This window comes from Cibotium barometz, chromosome 15 (assembly GCF_041138505.1).
Source record: "Cibotium barometz isolate CiBa-2024 chromosome 15, ASM4113850v1, whole genome shotgun sequence".
Lineage (NCBI taxonomy): Eukaryota > Viridiplantae > Streptophyta > Polypodiopsida > Cyatheales > Cibotiaceae > Cibotium > Cibotium barometz.
The window spans coordinates 27,292,095-27,307,297 of record NC_141060.1 but is presented as its reverse complement, the minus strand read 5'-3'; the positions used below and the strand labels follow the sequence as shown (position 1 = coordinate 27,307,297).

Here is a 15,203-nt window from a genome sequence, read left to right as displayed (position 1 = left end):
TTCTACTGACTTATTTCAGTCATTGAGAGGGCTTTGCAGGACTGATAGTTATTTTGGTCCATTTTGGCAGAAGATCCAGGACGGGAGCTCATTGATTGACCAAGACTCGATGACTGAGCAGTCTACTATACAGGCTGCAGGAGGTCAGTGGATGATTCGGAATGGTTTACTCTTCCGTAATGACAAAATTTGTGTACCACAGATCGCGGACATTAGGTCCAAGATTCTTAAGGAGTGTCACGACGCTCCTTCTGCTGGACACCCTGGGGTACACAGGACGCTATCATTAGTGAAACACACTTTTTATTGGCCGAAGATGAAAGGGTATGTAGAAGATTATGTTCTCAAGTGTCAGATTTGTCAGGCAAATAAAGCTGAACGCTTTAGACAGGCTGGGTTGTTGCATCCTTTGCAAATCCCAGGTAATAAATGGGAAAGTATTTCCATGGATTTTATTACCGGATTGCCAAGAACACATCAAGGCCACGATTCTATTTGGGTTGTGGTAGATCGCTTGACAAAAATGGCTAGATTTTTACCGACCCGGAAGACTATTACAGCTACGCAATTAGCTCGGCAGTTTATCGAGCAATTGTTTAGACTGTACGGGTTACCGCAGGACATAGTCAGTGATAGGGACTCTAAGTTTACGAGTGACTTTTGGAAACTTGTTTTTGAAAAGTTGGAAACAACTTTGAATTTGAGTTCCTCTAATCATCCTCAATCTGATGGCCAGACTGAAAGAGTGAATCAGATTTTGGAGGATATGCTTCGAGCATATGTATCCAAAAGACAGAGTTCATGGGAGGATTATCTTCCTATGTTAGAATTTGCATATAACAGTACTAAGCATACGAGTACAGGTTTTAGTCCTTTTATGGTTTTCAACCAAGATCACCTGTTACAGTAGGATTCTCAGGACTTCAGCATAATGCAGCACGTAATTTTTTGCAAGATATGCAGGAAATGTTACAAGTTGCAAAGGGATCTATTAGAAGTGCTCAAGACCGAGACAGGTTTTATTCTAATAGACATCGTTCACCCAGAGAGTTCTCTGAAGGAACGATGGTGTATTTGCGAGTTCCGAAAGATTCCGAGACTTTACGGACAGGTAGATCTCCGAAATTATCCCCTAGATACTGTGGACCATTTCGTATTACACGACGGATTGGTTCAGTTGCATATGAATTGGATTTGCCTTCTCATGTGAAAGTTCATCCTGTATTTCATGTCAGTAGACTTAAGGAAGTACTGGGTGGAGCAGATCAGTTAGTTACTCCTCAAGAAATTATAGATGTCGAGGACATGACATTTGTTCCGCACGAACCTGAAAAGATTCTTGGATTTCATGAACGAAAATTGCGTAATACGCTTATCACGGAATACAAGATCAAGTGGAAGGATCGTGTTGAGGAGGACGCTACATGGGAGACATTGACTACTCTTCAGAGAGATTACCCTGGCTTTTTAGTGAGCTCAAGAGTGAGCTCTTAGAGGAAGGGGAGTATGTCATGTGCACAGTGTGTATCTACCGTGTGCTATACGCATGCAAGACTAGTTTCGAGGTTTGGGGAAGCTTGGAACTAGGCAGGCTGATTGACGAGCTGAGTTAGGGAAATACTAACGTGCGGGCACCCAAGTTTGGACGGACAAGCGGCCAAGTGTGGACGCCCAATGACCGGCCAAGAGCCTATAAAAGGGTGGCCAAGGTTAGTTATTGTATTATAGAGAGTCTCGCGAGTTTGTGAGAGCTCTATGGTCTTGGAGCCTGGATCTAGTGCAGACGTGCACCTGCTTTGTGCAGCCGAGGCCGACAGCAGTCTTGAGGCCCGCGAGGGCAGCTTCGTGGCGGTATGGGACGTCGCGAGGAGGAGATTGGTCGGTACGTCATCCTAGTTAGCTCAGCTCGTGGCTCGGTGGTGGGGGCAGCCAAGACTGTGGGCTCGCCCACGGCTGTCATGGTTGGGAGGTGAGTCAGGCCTGCACCCCCTTGCTTGTTTGTTTGTTTGTTTGTTTGCAGGATTCGAGTTTCGAACCAAGATCGATCACGAGGGGATCCGTGGGGATTTGACAGATGTCATCGAAGAGGATGACAAATCTCATCCATTCGGGATATTCTCCAGCATCATTGAGCAGCTCGTAAGAGCCGGTGGACATTGCTCCCCTCTTCGAGTAGAGTCTACCCTATTTTCATTTTGGAAGTAAACAATACAATCTTAGGAGAGAATGACATTGATCCCCTCTACGAGTAGAGTCTACTCTATTTTCATTTTGGAGGTAAACAATACAATCATAGGAGAGAATGACAGTGATCCCCTCTAAGAGTAGATCTACTCTATTCTCATTTTGGAGGTAAGCAATACAATCATAGGAGAGAATGAGTCACCGAGCGGCTCATAACAGCCAGTGGACACTGATCCCTCTACTGTATTTTCAAGGTAAACAATACAATCATAGGAGAGAATGATACATGAGTTTTCAAAGACAACTCCATTGTAGACGCAAAGTCAGCTAGCACGTTGGCCATGTTTTTCTTTCAGCAGTTATTTCTTCATCATGTTGTTGACATAAAATTTACATGGATCATATGTAACAATTTTTGGTCTAATAGACCCTTCGGCTCTCTCTCTCTCGGGCACTCAAAGTGCGTTACTGTTCTTGATAGCTAGGTATTGCGAAAGCAATCCCTGAGTCAATTTGGCCACGTAAATGTAGTACAAAGTTATTACACTGCGGGTTGAGCAGTTTCAAATTGATTACAGGAAATTACAGTGAGAGAAAAAACGCATCACTCAAGCATAAACAATGAAAGAAACCCTGATTTGCAGAATGACCAACAAAATTCTGAAACCCCAAAAACAAAAATTGCTTTATCTGCAGAATCGAAAACCAAAATAGAGGGGGGAAGGAGGGAAATCGCATCATTTTGTTGACAGAAATGGCGGTTACTGCGAGGATTAACAGGACGGTGCCCAATTGTCTCCCGAAACCCTAAAAACCATTCATTGACTACAGAGATCTGGATAAGGGAGGCAAACCATCACTCTGCTAAGAGGAAGCTGATGAAGGTTCAAATTAGGGTCAGAGGAGAGTACCATAGCAGGTCAACTGAATCGGGCTGCTGTAAGAGAAGAGAGGTGATGATTTTGATGGCCTTGGACCACTCTTTGGCAATGCAGACCTGCACGAGCTCTTGCTGCTGATGAGACGCCTCTGAAGCCATGGAGATCGAGAGCTTCCTACACGCTGCTGACTTCGATCTTTTCAAGGGAACACCATGGCCATAGCTTTGCTTCTGCTTTCAGTAAACGTTGGAGATGCTTCGCTTCCGCTGGGCTATTATCTTTCTCCCCCTTTTTCTTCTAAATAGAGAGGGCAGAAAATATGCTTAACCAAACTTAAATTGCAATAAAAAAGTCAACCTAAGTTAAACTTTCTTCTACGGTTCTAGGGCTAGGTTCACACGCTTCTCGTTGATCCTTCCACTCGTGTCCTCTCACAAACACAAGATATTGAAAAGTGTAACAGCAAGTGACATCAAAATGGGATATAGCCAGTTGGAAATGTTGCAGATGGAACCATATTCTAATCTGTACATGGCCTCGTTTTGCTTGGTGGTTTCCCCTTTTACTTCCGGCTTTTGCCCCGTCTGGCCTAAAGACAGCAAGAGGTTTTCAACCTAGTGGATGTTGCTTATGGACCCCTCCATGGCACCTTTCCAATTGTGCCTTGACAAGTGACGGGTACAACCTGTCCATCGCAAGCTTGTGACCCTAGACTTAGAAGAGAGTCTACTACATAGGAGCGTGTTAGCTTTAGGGAAAAGAAATTAGTTGCGCACATTTGATACAGCTACCTTCGACACCATTGTGACATAATATTCCCACATGAGGTTGAGCCTAGTTGGTGCCTATGTAGTGCAACGGCATTGCAAGGTATTCTTCACACGTGAGGTGAAAGATGAATGATAAAATGACATGTTATACAACATGATAAGGGGAGTGGTGTGCCTCCTTTCTGGTGCTCTTTTTTTAAGGCTTAAGTTGCAACATCTTCCTTTACTCATTGATTTCATCCTTTAGCTCTCCTAAAGTGACCTCAAGCTTGACTTTCTCTTCTTTCCATTTCCCCCATCCTCTTGACTACATGACCACAATAGTCATGAGCCTTTCTAGGTTGATCTTTTCCTTTCGTTGCTTCACTAGTGAGCTACGTTTTGCTCTTTGAGGTCTACCCAAGCTTTCAACTCCTCCTCTCACCACTTTACTCACTTTTGGTCTTTACATTATTGCACAATGGACTACTCGTCAAGAACACTAAAATGAAAACTCAAGTATAGAGGCCAAGTTCCCATTGAGTCACAAAAATTGCTCCTCAAGGTGCAGTAAAGATGGAGATCCTCGATGGGGCTAAGATGGAAGGTTTGTAGCAAGCCGAAACATTACTAGGACATGCTCTATTAAATTTACAAGAAAAATGAAGAGAAATGAGGCGTAGACAACTCAAAATGGAGATCACGCCTCGAGGCGATTGCCTGAACAAAGAAAGATCCAAAGAGGCCATAAGCTACAAATAAGCATATAGATCTATGTACATATAGCCAACCTTCAGGATACGGTTAAAATCAAAACAATGGTGGAACATGCTCCCACCTAGTTGTGTGGCCAACCTTGGTTCAACGGAGTCACAACATTGTATCTTGGGGGATGTGGGACCTCATTAGGCCACCATCGCTTGCACCGTCCATAGCTACCCTCATCACAATCAATAGCTCCCAATCTACAACCGTCAATTATTTTGAAGCGGAGTTTTTCATTGGAACTAAACCTGTGTGAATTATTTTTGAAGCGGAGTTTTTCATCGGAACTAAACATGTGTCAATTATTTTTTGGAGTGGAGTTTTTTCCACCTCCAAAGGATTCGGGAAGAGTCCACGAACATCAACTAGCAAGAGTCATCACCAAGCCCCATGTGCAGTGAGGCATCACCAAGCCCATGTGCAATGGTCATACCTAACTCTCTTCTGATTAAAGAAGACCTACCCATGGTGCCAAGCCCCCAAAAGAACTACGCACACACTCCTTTAGCATCACCAAGCCCATGTGCAATGGTCATACCTAACTCTCTTCTGATTAAAGAAGACCTACCCATGGTGCCAAGCCCCCAAAAGAACTACGCACACACTCCTTTAGCATCACCAAGTGATCTCAAGGCTTAAAGGGATCACACCAAGGTCCCACACGGTACAATAGCAATTCTTGTGAGCTGGAAGGCTAAAGCTCAAGCAATCGCATCAGCAAAGCTGGCATCAATGCTTTCGTCTCATGGATGGGCATTTGCTCAGTAAGCTCACACAGCAAGCTAGAAGCCTTCTAGCCCATTTATACTTATGTAATGTAGCACCTCTCCTACTATCAGTTTTACAGACACATACCTAGGCATGATTGAAATTTTACTTTAAAAATCTAAAACAAACTAAAAACAACAAAACCAAACACACGCATACACTCGCACACACATACGCACATATACACACCTTTTTAAGTGCTCCCCTTTTTCTTTTTCACTTTCAAACACCTCTCCCACTTTTTAAAAACACCCCCCTTTCTTTTCAATTTCACCCCCAATAATAATAATAATAATAAATGCCTCCCTAATCTCATTTTTTATTAATAAAAATTTTCCCTTTACTTAAAGTTGCTCGCAAAAAAAATAAAAAAATAAAAAGGCATGTGGGTCTGGGTTGCAACATGGCAATGCAACCCTCCTTAGGATTTGTATTGCCACTTGCAACCTAGCCTAAGGCATCCAAAGGCCAAGTAGCCCATGCGAGTGCAAGCCATACACAAGAATGCCATGCAATCAAGCAGAGGAGGTGATGGGCAACTCCTAAGCGAGCAATAAAAACATAACAACAGTAATGACCTAGACCGAGGGTAGCTCGATGACGATTTGGCGACCTGGGTGATGCTTATATGTAGATTTGGCATAACAAGCACAATGTACCTCTTCCTTGCAGATTTCGCCACTAAAGGCCGAATGGGCCAAAGTGGTACAATAATGTTCATGGCATATCTCATCATGGAACATAAAGTAAAATAAAACAAATCATAGCTATATCACTCGAGTGATACACTGTGCATGAAAATCTCATCATGGAATACCTGGAACATGAAACATCAGAGGAGCATCAGCCCCCATTAGATGGTATACCCACTTTCCAAAAATTCAAGCATGGGGCTACTGAGTATGGCTAAGAGGTCTCCCTCACTTACGCCATGTGGAAAGGTAGCACGATGGTGATGGAGCACGTTCAAGAGGCGTGAGGCATCAGACATGCTGGAATGTGGAGGCCCAGTTCGAGGTAACTCCTCTCGGGTGAGGTGGGTCCATAAGATCCACTATATATGTGTCCTCCTCCTCCAAGGTCCAGAAGAAGCTGGTGATGGGTTGGCTGTAAGGGAGGGGTAAGGGTGGTTGGGGCCAAAGCTCTCTTAAGAAAGTGTCCATGTGTCTACGAAGCTCGAGCAAGAAGAGCCCTATGCAATGCTAGTCTCAAAAGTTAATGATCTTAGAGAGTGGGCCAAATCCCTCATGGAATAGACAATGAAACCTCTCACGGATCTCATAGTATATTGGGCAGATATATATTATTCACTAGACATATTCAGTCCAGTGAATAATATATTAATTAGTGCCCGCAAATGGGCACTAATTGATATATGCTAAGGTTTTGATATATGCTAAGGTTTTGAACCTTAGTAAACCATATCCTCTCTCTCTCCAATCCTTTCTGTTTGCTCACAAACTTCTCTGCCTCCCTCTTCATCGTCTGAGCTCACGCCTCTCTCCTCTCCCCCACCACGCCTCCCTCATCACTGTTAGAAGTCATCTCATGTTTTTACGAAGACCGAGAAGGGTGAAGATTCCTCAGCAGCAATCATGAAGACTCCAGCTTTTATGCACTTGGAGGTGATGGACACCAATCATGAAGACTCCGGTTTTTGTGCACTTGGAGGTGATGGACACCGATCATGAAGACTGCGGCTTTTGTGCACTTAGAGGTGATGGACATCGATCATGAAGACTCCGGCTTTTGTGCACTTGGAGGTGATGGACACCGATCATGAAGACTCCGGCTTTTGTGGACTTGGAGGTGATGGACACCGATCATGAAGACTTCGGCTTTTGTGCACTTGGAGGTGATGGGCACCCATCATGAAGACTCCGGCTTTTGTGCACTTGGAGGTGATGGACACCGATGTTTCATTTTCTTCAGGCAGGGAGGAGGTTGGAGGACTCTCCGCCGCAACGGATACTCGGGAGTGGATTCTAAATAGTGGTGCTTCCAGGTACATGACTCCTTCCCGTTCAGATTTATAGGATCTCTGCAGGTATTCTGGTCACATTCTTACTAGGGATACATCCACTATCCCAGTTCACAGTGAGGGCAGGTTGGAGATAGTTCCCGATGGCAGAGGGGGGAAGCATTCCTCCCACGTGTTGTATGTTCCATCACTTGGTTTTCATCTGTTGTCAGTGCATCAGGTTTGCAAGACTGGCGTATAGGTGGAGTTTCATTTTGTTGCTCTCCGGGAGGACAAGGCAATAGGCCATGTGGTTTGGGAGGGCGGAGTGGAGAATGGAGTTTACAAGCTTTCAGCACTCTATCTCCCAGGTCCTCAGGTTTGTGATGAGTGGCAATCTGGTAATGGCCACCTAAGTGTTGATACGCTGCAGGTGCAGGCTTTCCGGGACCAGATGGAGGATAGCTTGCCAGTTGATGGCAGCAGTTGGCAGGAACTTTCCAGTACTGATGTTGGTGGTTCTTATGTTCGTCAGTTAGAGGAAACTGGATAGGTAACTTATGCTCTGATGTCTCGTAGTATTCAGGACAAAGAAACTCCTGTAGTAGCTGAGGAAGTTCTTTCCACGGGGACCTCTCGGAAAGCCAGGCAGGTGGCAGTTGATTACTTGCAGAAGGAGGTGGATTCTCCAGGCTTTGTGGTTCCAGATTCAGAGGGGGTGGTTGACAGGTTTCAAAAGGCCTTGAGTGGTCTTCAGCAGGTTTCCAGGACTTGGCTTTCCACCGTAACAGGTGTTGATCCTTGTGAGCAGTGTGATGCCTCTAACTCGGAAGCAGAATGGTTCATTGATTTGGTTGATGGATACAAGATTGGAAGGGAGCTTCCTGATGAGGCAGTTGAGCTCATGGTTGCAAATGACTCTTTGGGAGGCAGGATTGCATATCTTGTGGTTTCTGCAGCATGCGAAGGATCATGGACTCTTTTACACAGGAGGGGGATTGATGGATGGAGTCTTGACTCCACGGTTGGAGTGACTCATATTGGGGAGGAGATCCATACACGAGGAGATCTACTTCAGGCCGAGGAGCAGTTTTATGGAGCAGTAAGAGGCAGTCATCTTTTGCCTTGTCGTCTCGAGAGAGGTAGAGTACTAGGCTGCTTGTGAGGTGGTGAGGTTGCAGAGGTTGCATGGGAGGATTGAGCTTCCACTGGAGGAACCCACGGTCATCCAGAGGCACTTTGTTCGTGAACAGATCGTTGCTGATGACATCTTGCTAGAGTTTTGTTCGACGGAGGATAATACGGTGGACCTCTTCACGAAGTCGCTATCTCAGGATTTGCTCAGGCGGCACCCAAGCTCCCTTTGGTTGGTTTCACAGCCAGGAGCTAAGAGGGGGTGTGTTAGAAGTCATCTCCTGTCTTTACTGAGACACCAGGGCCTCTATTGTGGGTGTGCCTGCCCTTGTAGGTGTTGTCTCATTTTTCCTCACTCCCCCTATTTTCCCCCCATTTTTTCCATTTTTTTGTGGCTTAGGTGGCAGCCCTGAGGTGGCAGGATGTCTTTTTTTTTTGGTAGCCGACTGCATCAGTCTTCTTAGTGGTGCTGGCCGACTATATGTGTACAGGTCATGGACTTTCTTGGTGCTGGGCACACCCCTATGAGCTGGCCAACTGATGTATACAGTCGTGGGCACTTCTGGACTCTTGTCGGCTGTCCTACAGTAGGCCGACTGCTGTTTGGGGGCCATATAAAATGGCCCCACAGCCCCTTGCCACATTTGTATCATATTTCGGGATCTTCTTTGTTTATATAGAGCAGAGTTACATGCCTCTATCTCTCTCCCTCTCTTGTGCTATTTTTCTGCATTGCGTTTGCTCTTGTGTTCCCAGATTTGGTCATCATCTCCGCTGCGTATTCTGACAATCACGCCTCCCTCCTCTCCCTCTTTGTACGGGCTTCTCTGCCTCCCTCATGCCTACCTCCTCTCCCCACACCTCACGCCACCACGACTCCCTCCTCTCCACACACCTCACCCCACCATTTTAGCTCACACCCACAAAGACCAGAGAAATCCAGCAGACTAGCGAACAAGGTTTATTTTCAGACCCACGACACCTCTGGAGAAATCCAGAAACCTCCATCCCACATGTGCCCTCCACGTGTCCAAAAAAGCAAACCTCCATTTGACACAAGGTTTGGCTTATTTTCAAATGCTACAACGTAGCCTCTCCACACTAATTAATTAATAGCAAAAAGGAATTTGGGACCCATTTTGGGCAAAGAGCGACATATATAATGCTCCTCTATCTCAACCTATGTGTGGCTCAATTGGTATATCCTCTCCTCCTTGGGCCTCTGTATGAGATCCCCTGCTCTAAAGACGTGCTCAGCTCTTCTTGTCTCCACACTATGAGGTGGTGGGATGAAGCCCTATCTGACCAATTGTAATCCGCATGGTGGCATGGGGCAAGCATGGGACATGTGAACACTGAGGTAGCCCGGCTGCTAGGATAAATCTATCTTTAATGGGAGCTTCGAAGGTGTGATCCACATGTAATGGGTGTAGAGGCTGAGAAGATAATCTGGTTAGTTTCCTCATGAGAGAGCTAAAGAAAAGGTATCCAAACTATATTGAAGGGGTGGGAGGCGGTCCATGTGGAGCCCATATCTTGAGAACCAAGTGGAAACTCGGGCATACCATAGTCCATGGTTTTCCTATCTCAAGGACTATAGGGCAAGCCTCGACTACCTATGTGGATCCATGTGACTGAGGCAATGGAGGTATGTGATTGTCAAGAAGAGTGCATCCACTACCATTGGGGCTGCAAACAACTTTGCCTGGATAATCTAGTGGGGGACTGATGGTTTGTTTATGAATCATATGGGAGAACATCATGACATGGTGCCTCTCAACTCGATGCCAATCCTCATCAGATAAATATGGCCCCCATAAGGCTTCTTCATACATCAAGGCTCATGCCATGAGGGTGTCAAAAAGCCAAGCCTTCATCTTGGGCTCATGGAAATGTACATGGAAGCATTGGCGCAAGGCTGCATATCCCCGTGTCACTATGGCATGTGTTATGGGAAGCGTGTTACAGGAAGCATGGTGAACCATGGCTAATTGAAAGTGATACTAAGGTAGACATAGGATGGGACGATCTCCACAGGATCCCCTCTATATGTGAAGCTCAATTTGGATGTTAAGGGGCACCTTGGTCTTACCAAGGATAATAGTGAGGTCTTGTTGAGTGCAAAAATTATGCAAGGCATCCATCTAGCCTGCTCATTTTCAGCCCTATCCTCATTTAGGCATACCTCTAGCCTGCTCATTTTCAGCCCTATCCTCGTAAATTACATCCTGTAAATCTGCATCAGAAATAGGCTGATCTATGATGTCGTTTGAAATTTGCATAGGCTGAATATCTGCCTCATTAGGACTTACATTTGAATTCCCACCTATAAATAGAGGCAACAACGTATCAAATACATCCCGTGAGCTCACACCTGTCTCTTTGGTACACATGATAACAAAGGTTACACAGCATCTTCCACAAAAACAACATCTCGACTAATCAAGATACGCTTTGACTGTGGATGATACAATCTGTAACCCTTGCTCTCAGCACTGTAACCAACAAAAATGCATTTGACAGCCTTATCATCCAATTTTCTACGTTGTTGCACAGGCACTAAAGCATAGGCCAAGCAACCAAAGACACGCAAGTGACCAATAGAAGGCTTCCTGCGATGCCAAGCTTCGTATGGAGTAAGGCCTTAGTGGGACACCTGTTGAGTACATATGCAGCACACATGACAGCCTCAAGCCAAAATGCATGTGGCAAATCTTGGCTCTTGACCATACATCGTGCCATCTCCATAAGTGACCTGTTTTTCCTCTCAGCAATACCATTTTGCTGAGGGGTATACGGCACTGTACATTGGTGTTTTATCCCACGACTAGCCAGAAATGCATTAAACTCTTTAGACATGTACTAGAACGGAGGGTGCCCACAGTACAATTGGATACATTTTCAACCATAAGCAAAAATTGTTTGAAGCACAAAAACACTTCGGACTTTGCCTTCAGTGGATATACCCATGCATGCCTTGAGTAATCATCAATGAAAGTCACGAAATACATGTGTTTACCAAATGACGGAGTTTGCATAGGCCCACATACATCACTATGTACAAGTTGCAATTTGCGAGTGGCCCGCACAGAACCATCCTTTGGAAATGCAGAACGCTGCATTTTGCCCTAAATACAGCCTTCACAAACATGTTTCAATGGTGCCTCAAAGAGGGGGCAATGAAGCAACCATATCAAATTTCTGCAAACGCAGCAAACTAGCAAAGTTCAGATGACCAAAACGAGCATGCCATAGTTTTGCATCTGAAACTACCTTTTCATCAGAAACTGCATTTGCTGAATCTTCCACACACTTGTCATAAGAATTGAGCCTATACAGCCCACGAAACAAGGTGCCATATACAATAATCGTATCACCAAAAGTCAAATCATGAACAATACACTGTCATCCACAAATTTGACTACAAGTCCAAGTCTAGCAAGCACAGAGACAAACAATAGATTCTTCTTTATCCCTGGCACATACAAAGCATCTGAAAGTGTGAAAGTGCTGCCATTTGCAGCAGTAAGCATAATTTTACCAACGCCCTTCACTGGGTAAGAAGCATTATTGACACATGTGAGAGTATTCCCATTAGGGACAGCCTCAAGACAAGTGAACATATCACGATGCGAGGTAATGTGTTTTGTAGCACCACTGTCAAAATACCATACATCAGAGTCAACAGAAACTACCAAACATGCATCATGTACAAATGGGTCATACTAACAATACACGCTAAACGCCCATTCTGTATCCTGCACAACATTTGCAGAATCTGCATTTGTAGAAGCATCCGCTATTGTGGCTGCATTTGACTCTTTCTTCTTTGCCTCTTTAGCCTTTAGCTTAGGGCAATTCTTAATGACATGATCAGTTGCCTTACAATAGTTGCACCTGATTTTTTTCTTGCCTTTATCAAGAGCCTTCTCAGACCTATTGTTGCTACTTGTGGAAGGTGAAGAAGTTGCAGACTTACTAATAGGAGAAGAAACAGTGGAAGGGGCTGCCTTACCACTTCTTCTCTACTGGGCAGCAACAAATGCCTGATCAACTGCACGCTGCCTAGCCCTATTTTGCCTGGACTGCGCTTCTTGCAAGAGTTTGTTGACTAAAGTATCATACTTGACAACATCAGGTCTGTCCCTCAGTAATAACAAGTCTCCACCACGTGGAAGCAAAAGTATGATATGACTCAGGTCAAGCATCAAGAATAGTCTGCACAAGAGAATGATTAGGAATAATCTCACCTGCAAAAATCAACTGTTCCTTGAGATCTTTAATCTCAGCAAGAAAAACATTCATGTCATCGTCTTTCTGCATAATCTTCGATTCTAGCTCTTTACGCAGGTAAGAGATTTTTGCCTTGTTACGACCTACATACAAACTAGCTAGAATATCCCAAGCTTGTTTTGCTATTTTAGCTGAACAAATATGTGGAGTGATGTTACGTTTGACAGAAAGTGCAATCAAGGCATGAGCCTGCACATCTTTTTCATCCCAACGAGCTTGTTCAGCAGGCTAAAACAGCAGCAACAACAGTAGAGCTGCTAGAACCTGTAACATCCTCAACAGATCCTACATCCACAAAACCTGGACGTACATCCATACCCTGCACAATGTTCCACACTCCTGTTGCAACCAAAACATGCTGCATCATGTATGCCCAAAGTGGGTAGTTGCTGTCTTCATCCAATTTGTCATCAGCAGACAACATGCGCAATACATCATTGTTGTTATCAGCCATGGCCACTGGCTGAAACTGATGCAAAAGCTGCCTATAATGAAGCAAAGACTGAATAGAAAACAACTCGTGCTATGTAGCACGGTCCACAATGGAATATGTATGCCTGTTTTGTAGAAAACTGCACTGTCGAAATTTCTGCACAAAATGATGAAAACACCTGTGCAGAACTTGTAATGCTAAAACGGAGCCCGAAACGACCTCAGATGCAATTTCTGAGAATGCGAAGTCCTACGGGTAGATTTGCAGAGTATAGGGACCTGCAAAAGCGCTCGTGAAAGCTCACCTTAATCGGAGAACGTGAGTCGGAGGGTATTAGCGACGTAGCCCTGGAAGCCGATGCCTGCTCTGATACCAATTGTTGGAATTAGGGTTGCAAGAAAGCACACAAACCTTGGAGAAGAAGAAGCAAGAATGCACACAACACACAATGTATTAGATTGTGTCAATGTACAAAAGATAAGTTAGCCCTAGAATAATGGGCGTATATACAAGCCGGGGAAAAAACCTCCTAAAGAGGAAAAAAGTGCCCCGGCGGTCCTAAGTGTGTTCACACACATCACTGCCTATATATATGGCAACAAGTCTATCCCAAGATCCCATCATAAATACCTAATGGTAGGACCCTAAAATGTTCATGATTTTGTTCACTACCCAATTCAAAATCAAGGTTTCTTATAGAATGGTGAGATACTACTTCCTTCCCACCACTAGCTAGCTTTATAACCATTTTCCTAGTTGGTTTTTGATCCAGGTTTAATTTTGGTAAAAACACCCTTGGAGAAAGAAATGAATGGGTACTGGCGCAATCAATCAAAAGTTGGAATGGCTTATCATTGATGAGAACCTGGGGTCTGAATAACACCAAATTTCTCGTTAGGACCTTGATGGATGGTGGCATGTTCTTCTTTGGCCATTTCCAAAGTTGGTTCTTAATTTATAGCACAGGGGCGGGCAACTGCCCCGTGACCTTTGCCACATCCACCACCTCTTGCACCTTGGTGGGATGGGGGTTCCACAACCCTGATTTTCTCGACCACTTTGAGGAAAAGATGTTGCAAGCTTGGGGAAATTGGCTTTGAAGTGTCCGGGCTCATTGCAAACTAGCAGAAGCAGTATATGTGCGGGGAACAAAGAGGTTGGTTGGCCAACCTTGGTTGTAGTTGGGAGCATTTGGCTGGAGCTTCTTGCAAGATTGATCCTTAGGGTTTGATTCAGGGTGAGATCTCTTATGGGGCCTAGCTTTGCCAGACTTCAGCTCCTTCACAAGAGGTTTGGCTCGTATGAGAGCATCTTGCAATGTACTCGGGCTCATTTCTTCGAGGTGGGAATCCAAAGCTTCATTCGAGCCTTAGCAGAAGCAAGCCACTTGCTAGGAGGTAATCATGGGTGGGGCATACTTTTGGAGAGTGATGAACTTAGAGTAGTACTCCTCTAGAGTTAAGCTGAGCTACTTGAGGCTTCATTCATTTTGATGATGGACTCATGAGATAGGGGAAGATATCGCTCCTTCACAGCTTGCTTGATGTCATCCCAGGATTGGGAGTGTTTAGTGACTCCCTTATCACGGCACCATTGCTTCCACCAGAATTTAGCATCCCTAGTGAGGCGAAACTGTGCAAGCATGGATTGGTTTGCAACTCCGGTACTTGCAGCTACTAAGAAGTAATCGTCCATTGCTTCAATCCATACTTTAGCATCCTTCTCAATTTTCAAACCTTCCCTGGCCATTATCCAAGATTAAATTTAGGATCACGAGATTTATACTTTATACTACGCTCATAATTTAAAAGTAAAACCTTGAAATCACTTTATTTCTCAATTCAAATATTTACAAGGACAAGATTGATTACAAGGATTTGAGACCAATGTACTTAGTCTTATTTATCATAAAAGAGACTCCTAGCCTTAACTAAGGCATAAGGCTCAAGCGGTCCACGTAGTTGAAATATGGAGGTATCACAGAATTCGAAATTCGAAGAGTGACAAGCTGTCTGGAGGACACATTGGAAGACTAG

General features: G+C 44.6%; 1 protein-coding gene across 1 annotated transcript in view; it reads right to left on the bottom strand.

Moving 5' to 3' along the window:
• The window catches only part of SRFR1 (Tetratricopeptide repeat (TPR)-like superfamily protein), a 59,170-nt gene extending 55,770 nt beyond the window's left edge, over nt 1-3,400 (bottom strand). Inside the window, exon 1 of the mRNA XM_086809454.1 lies at nt 3,096-3,400. Coding sequence (XP_086665580.1) covers nt 3,096-3,223 — 128 coding nt within the window. The 5' untranslated portion in view covers nt 3,224-3,400. The remainder of the gene's footprint in view (nt 1-3,095) is intronic.
• Nucleotides 3,401-15,203: the final 11,803 nt, after the last annotated feature.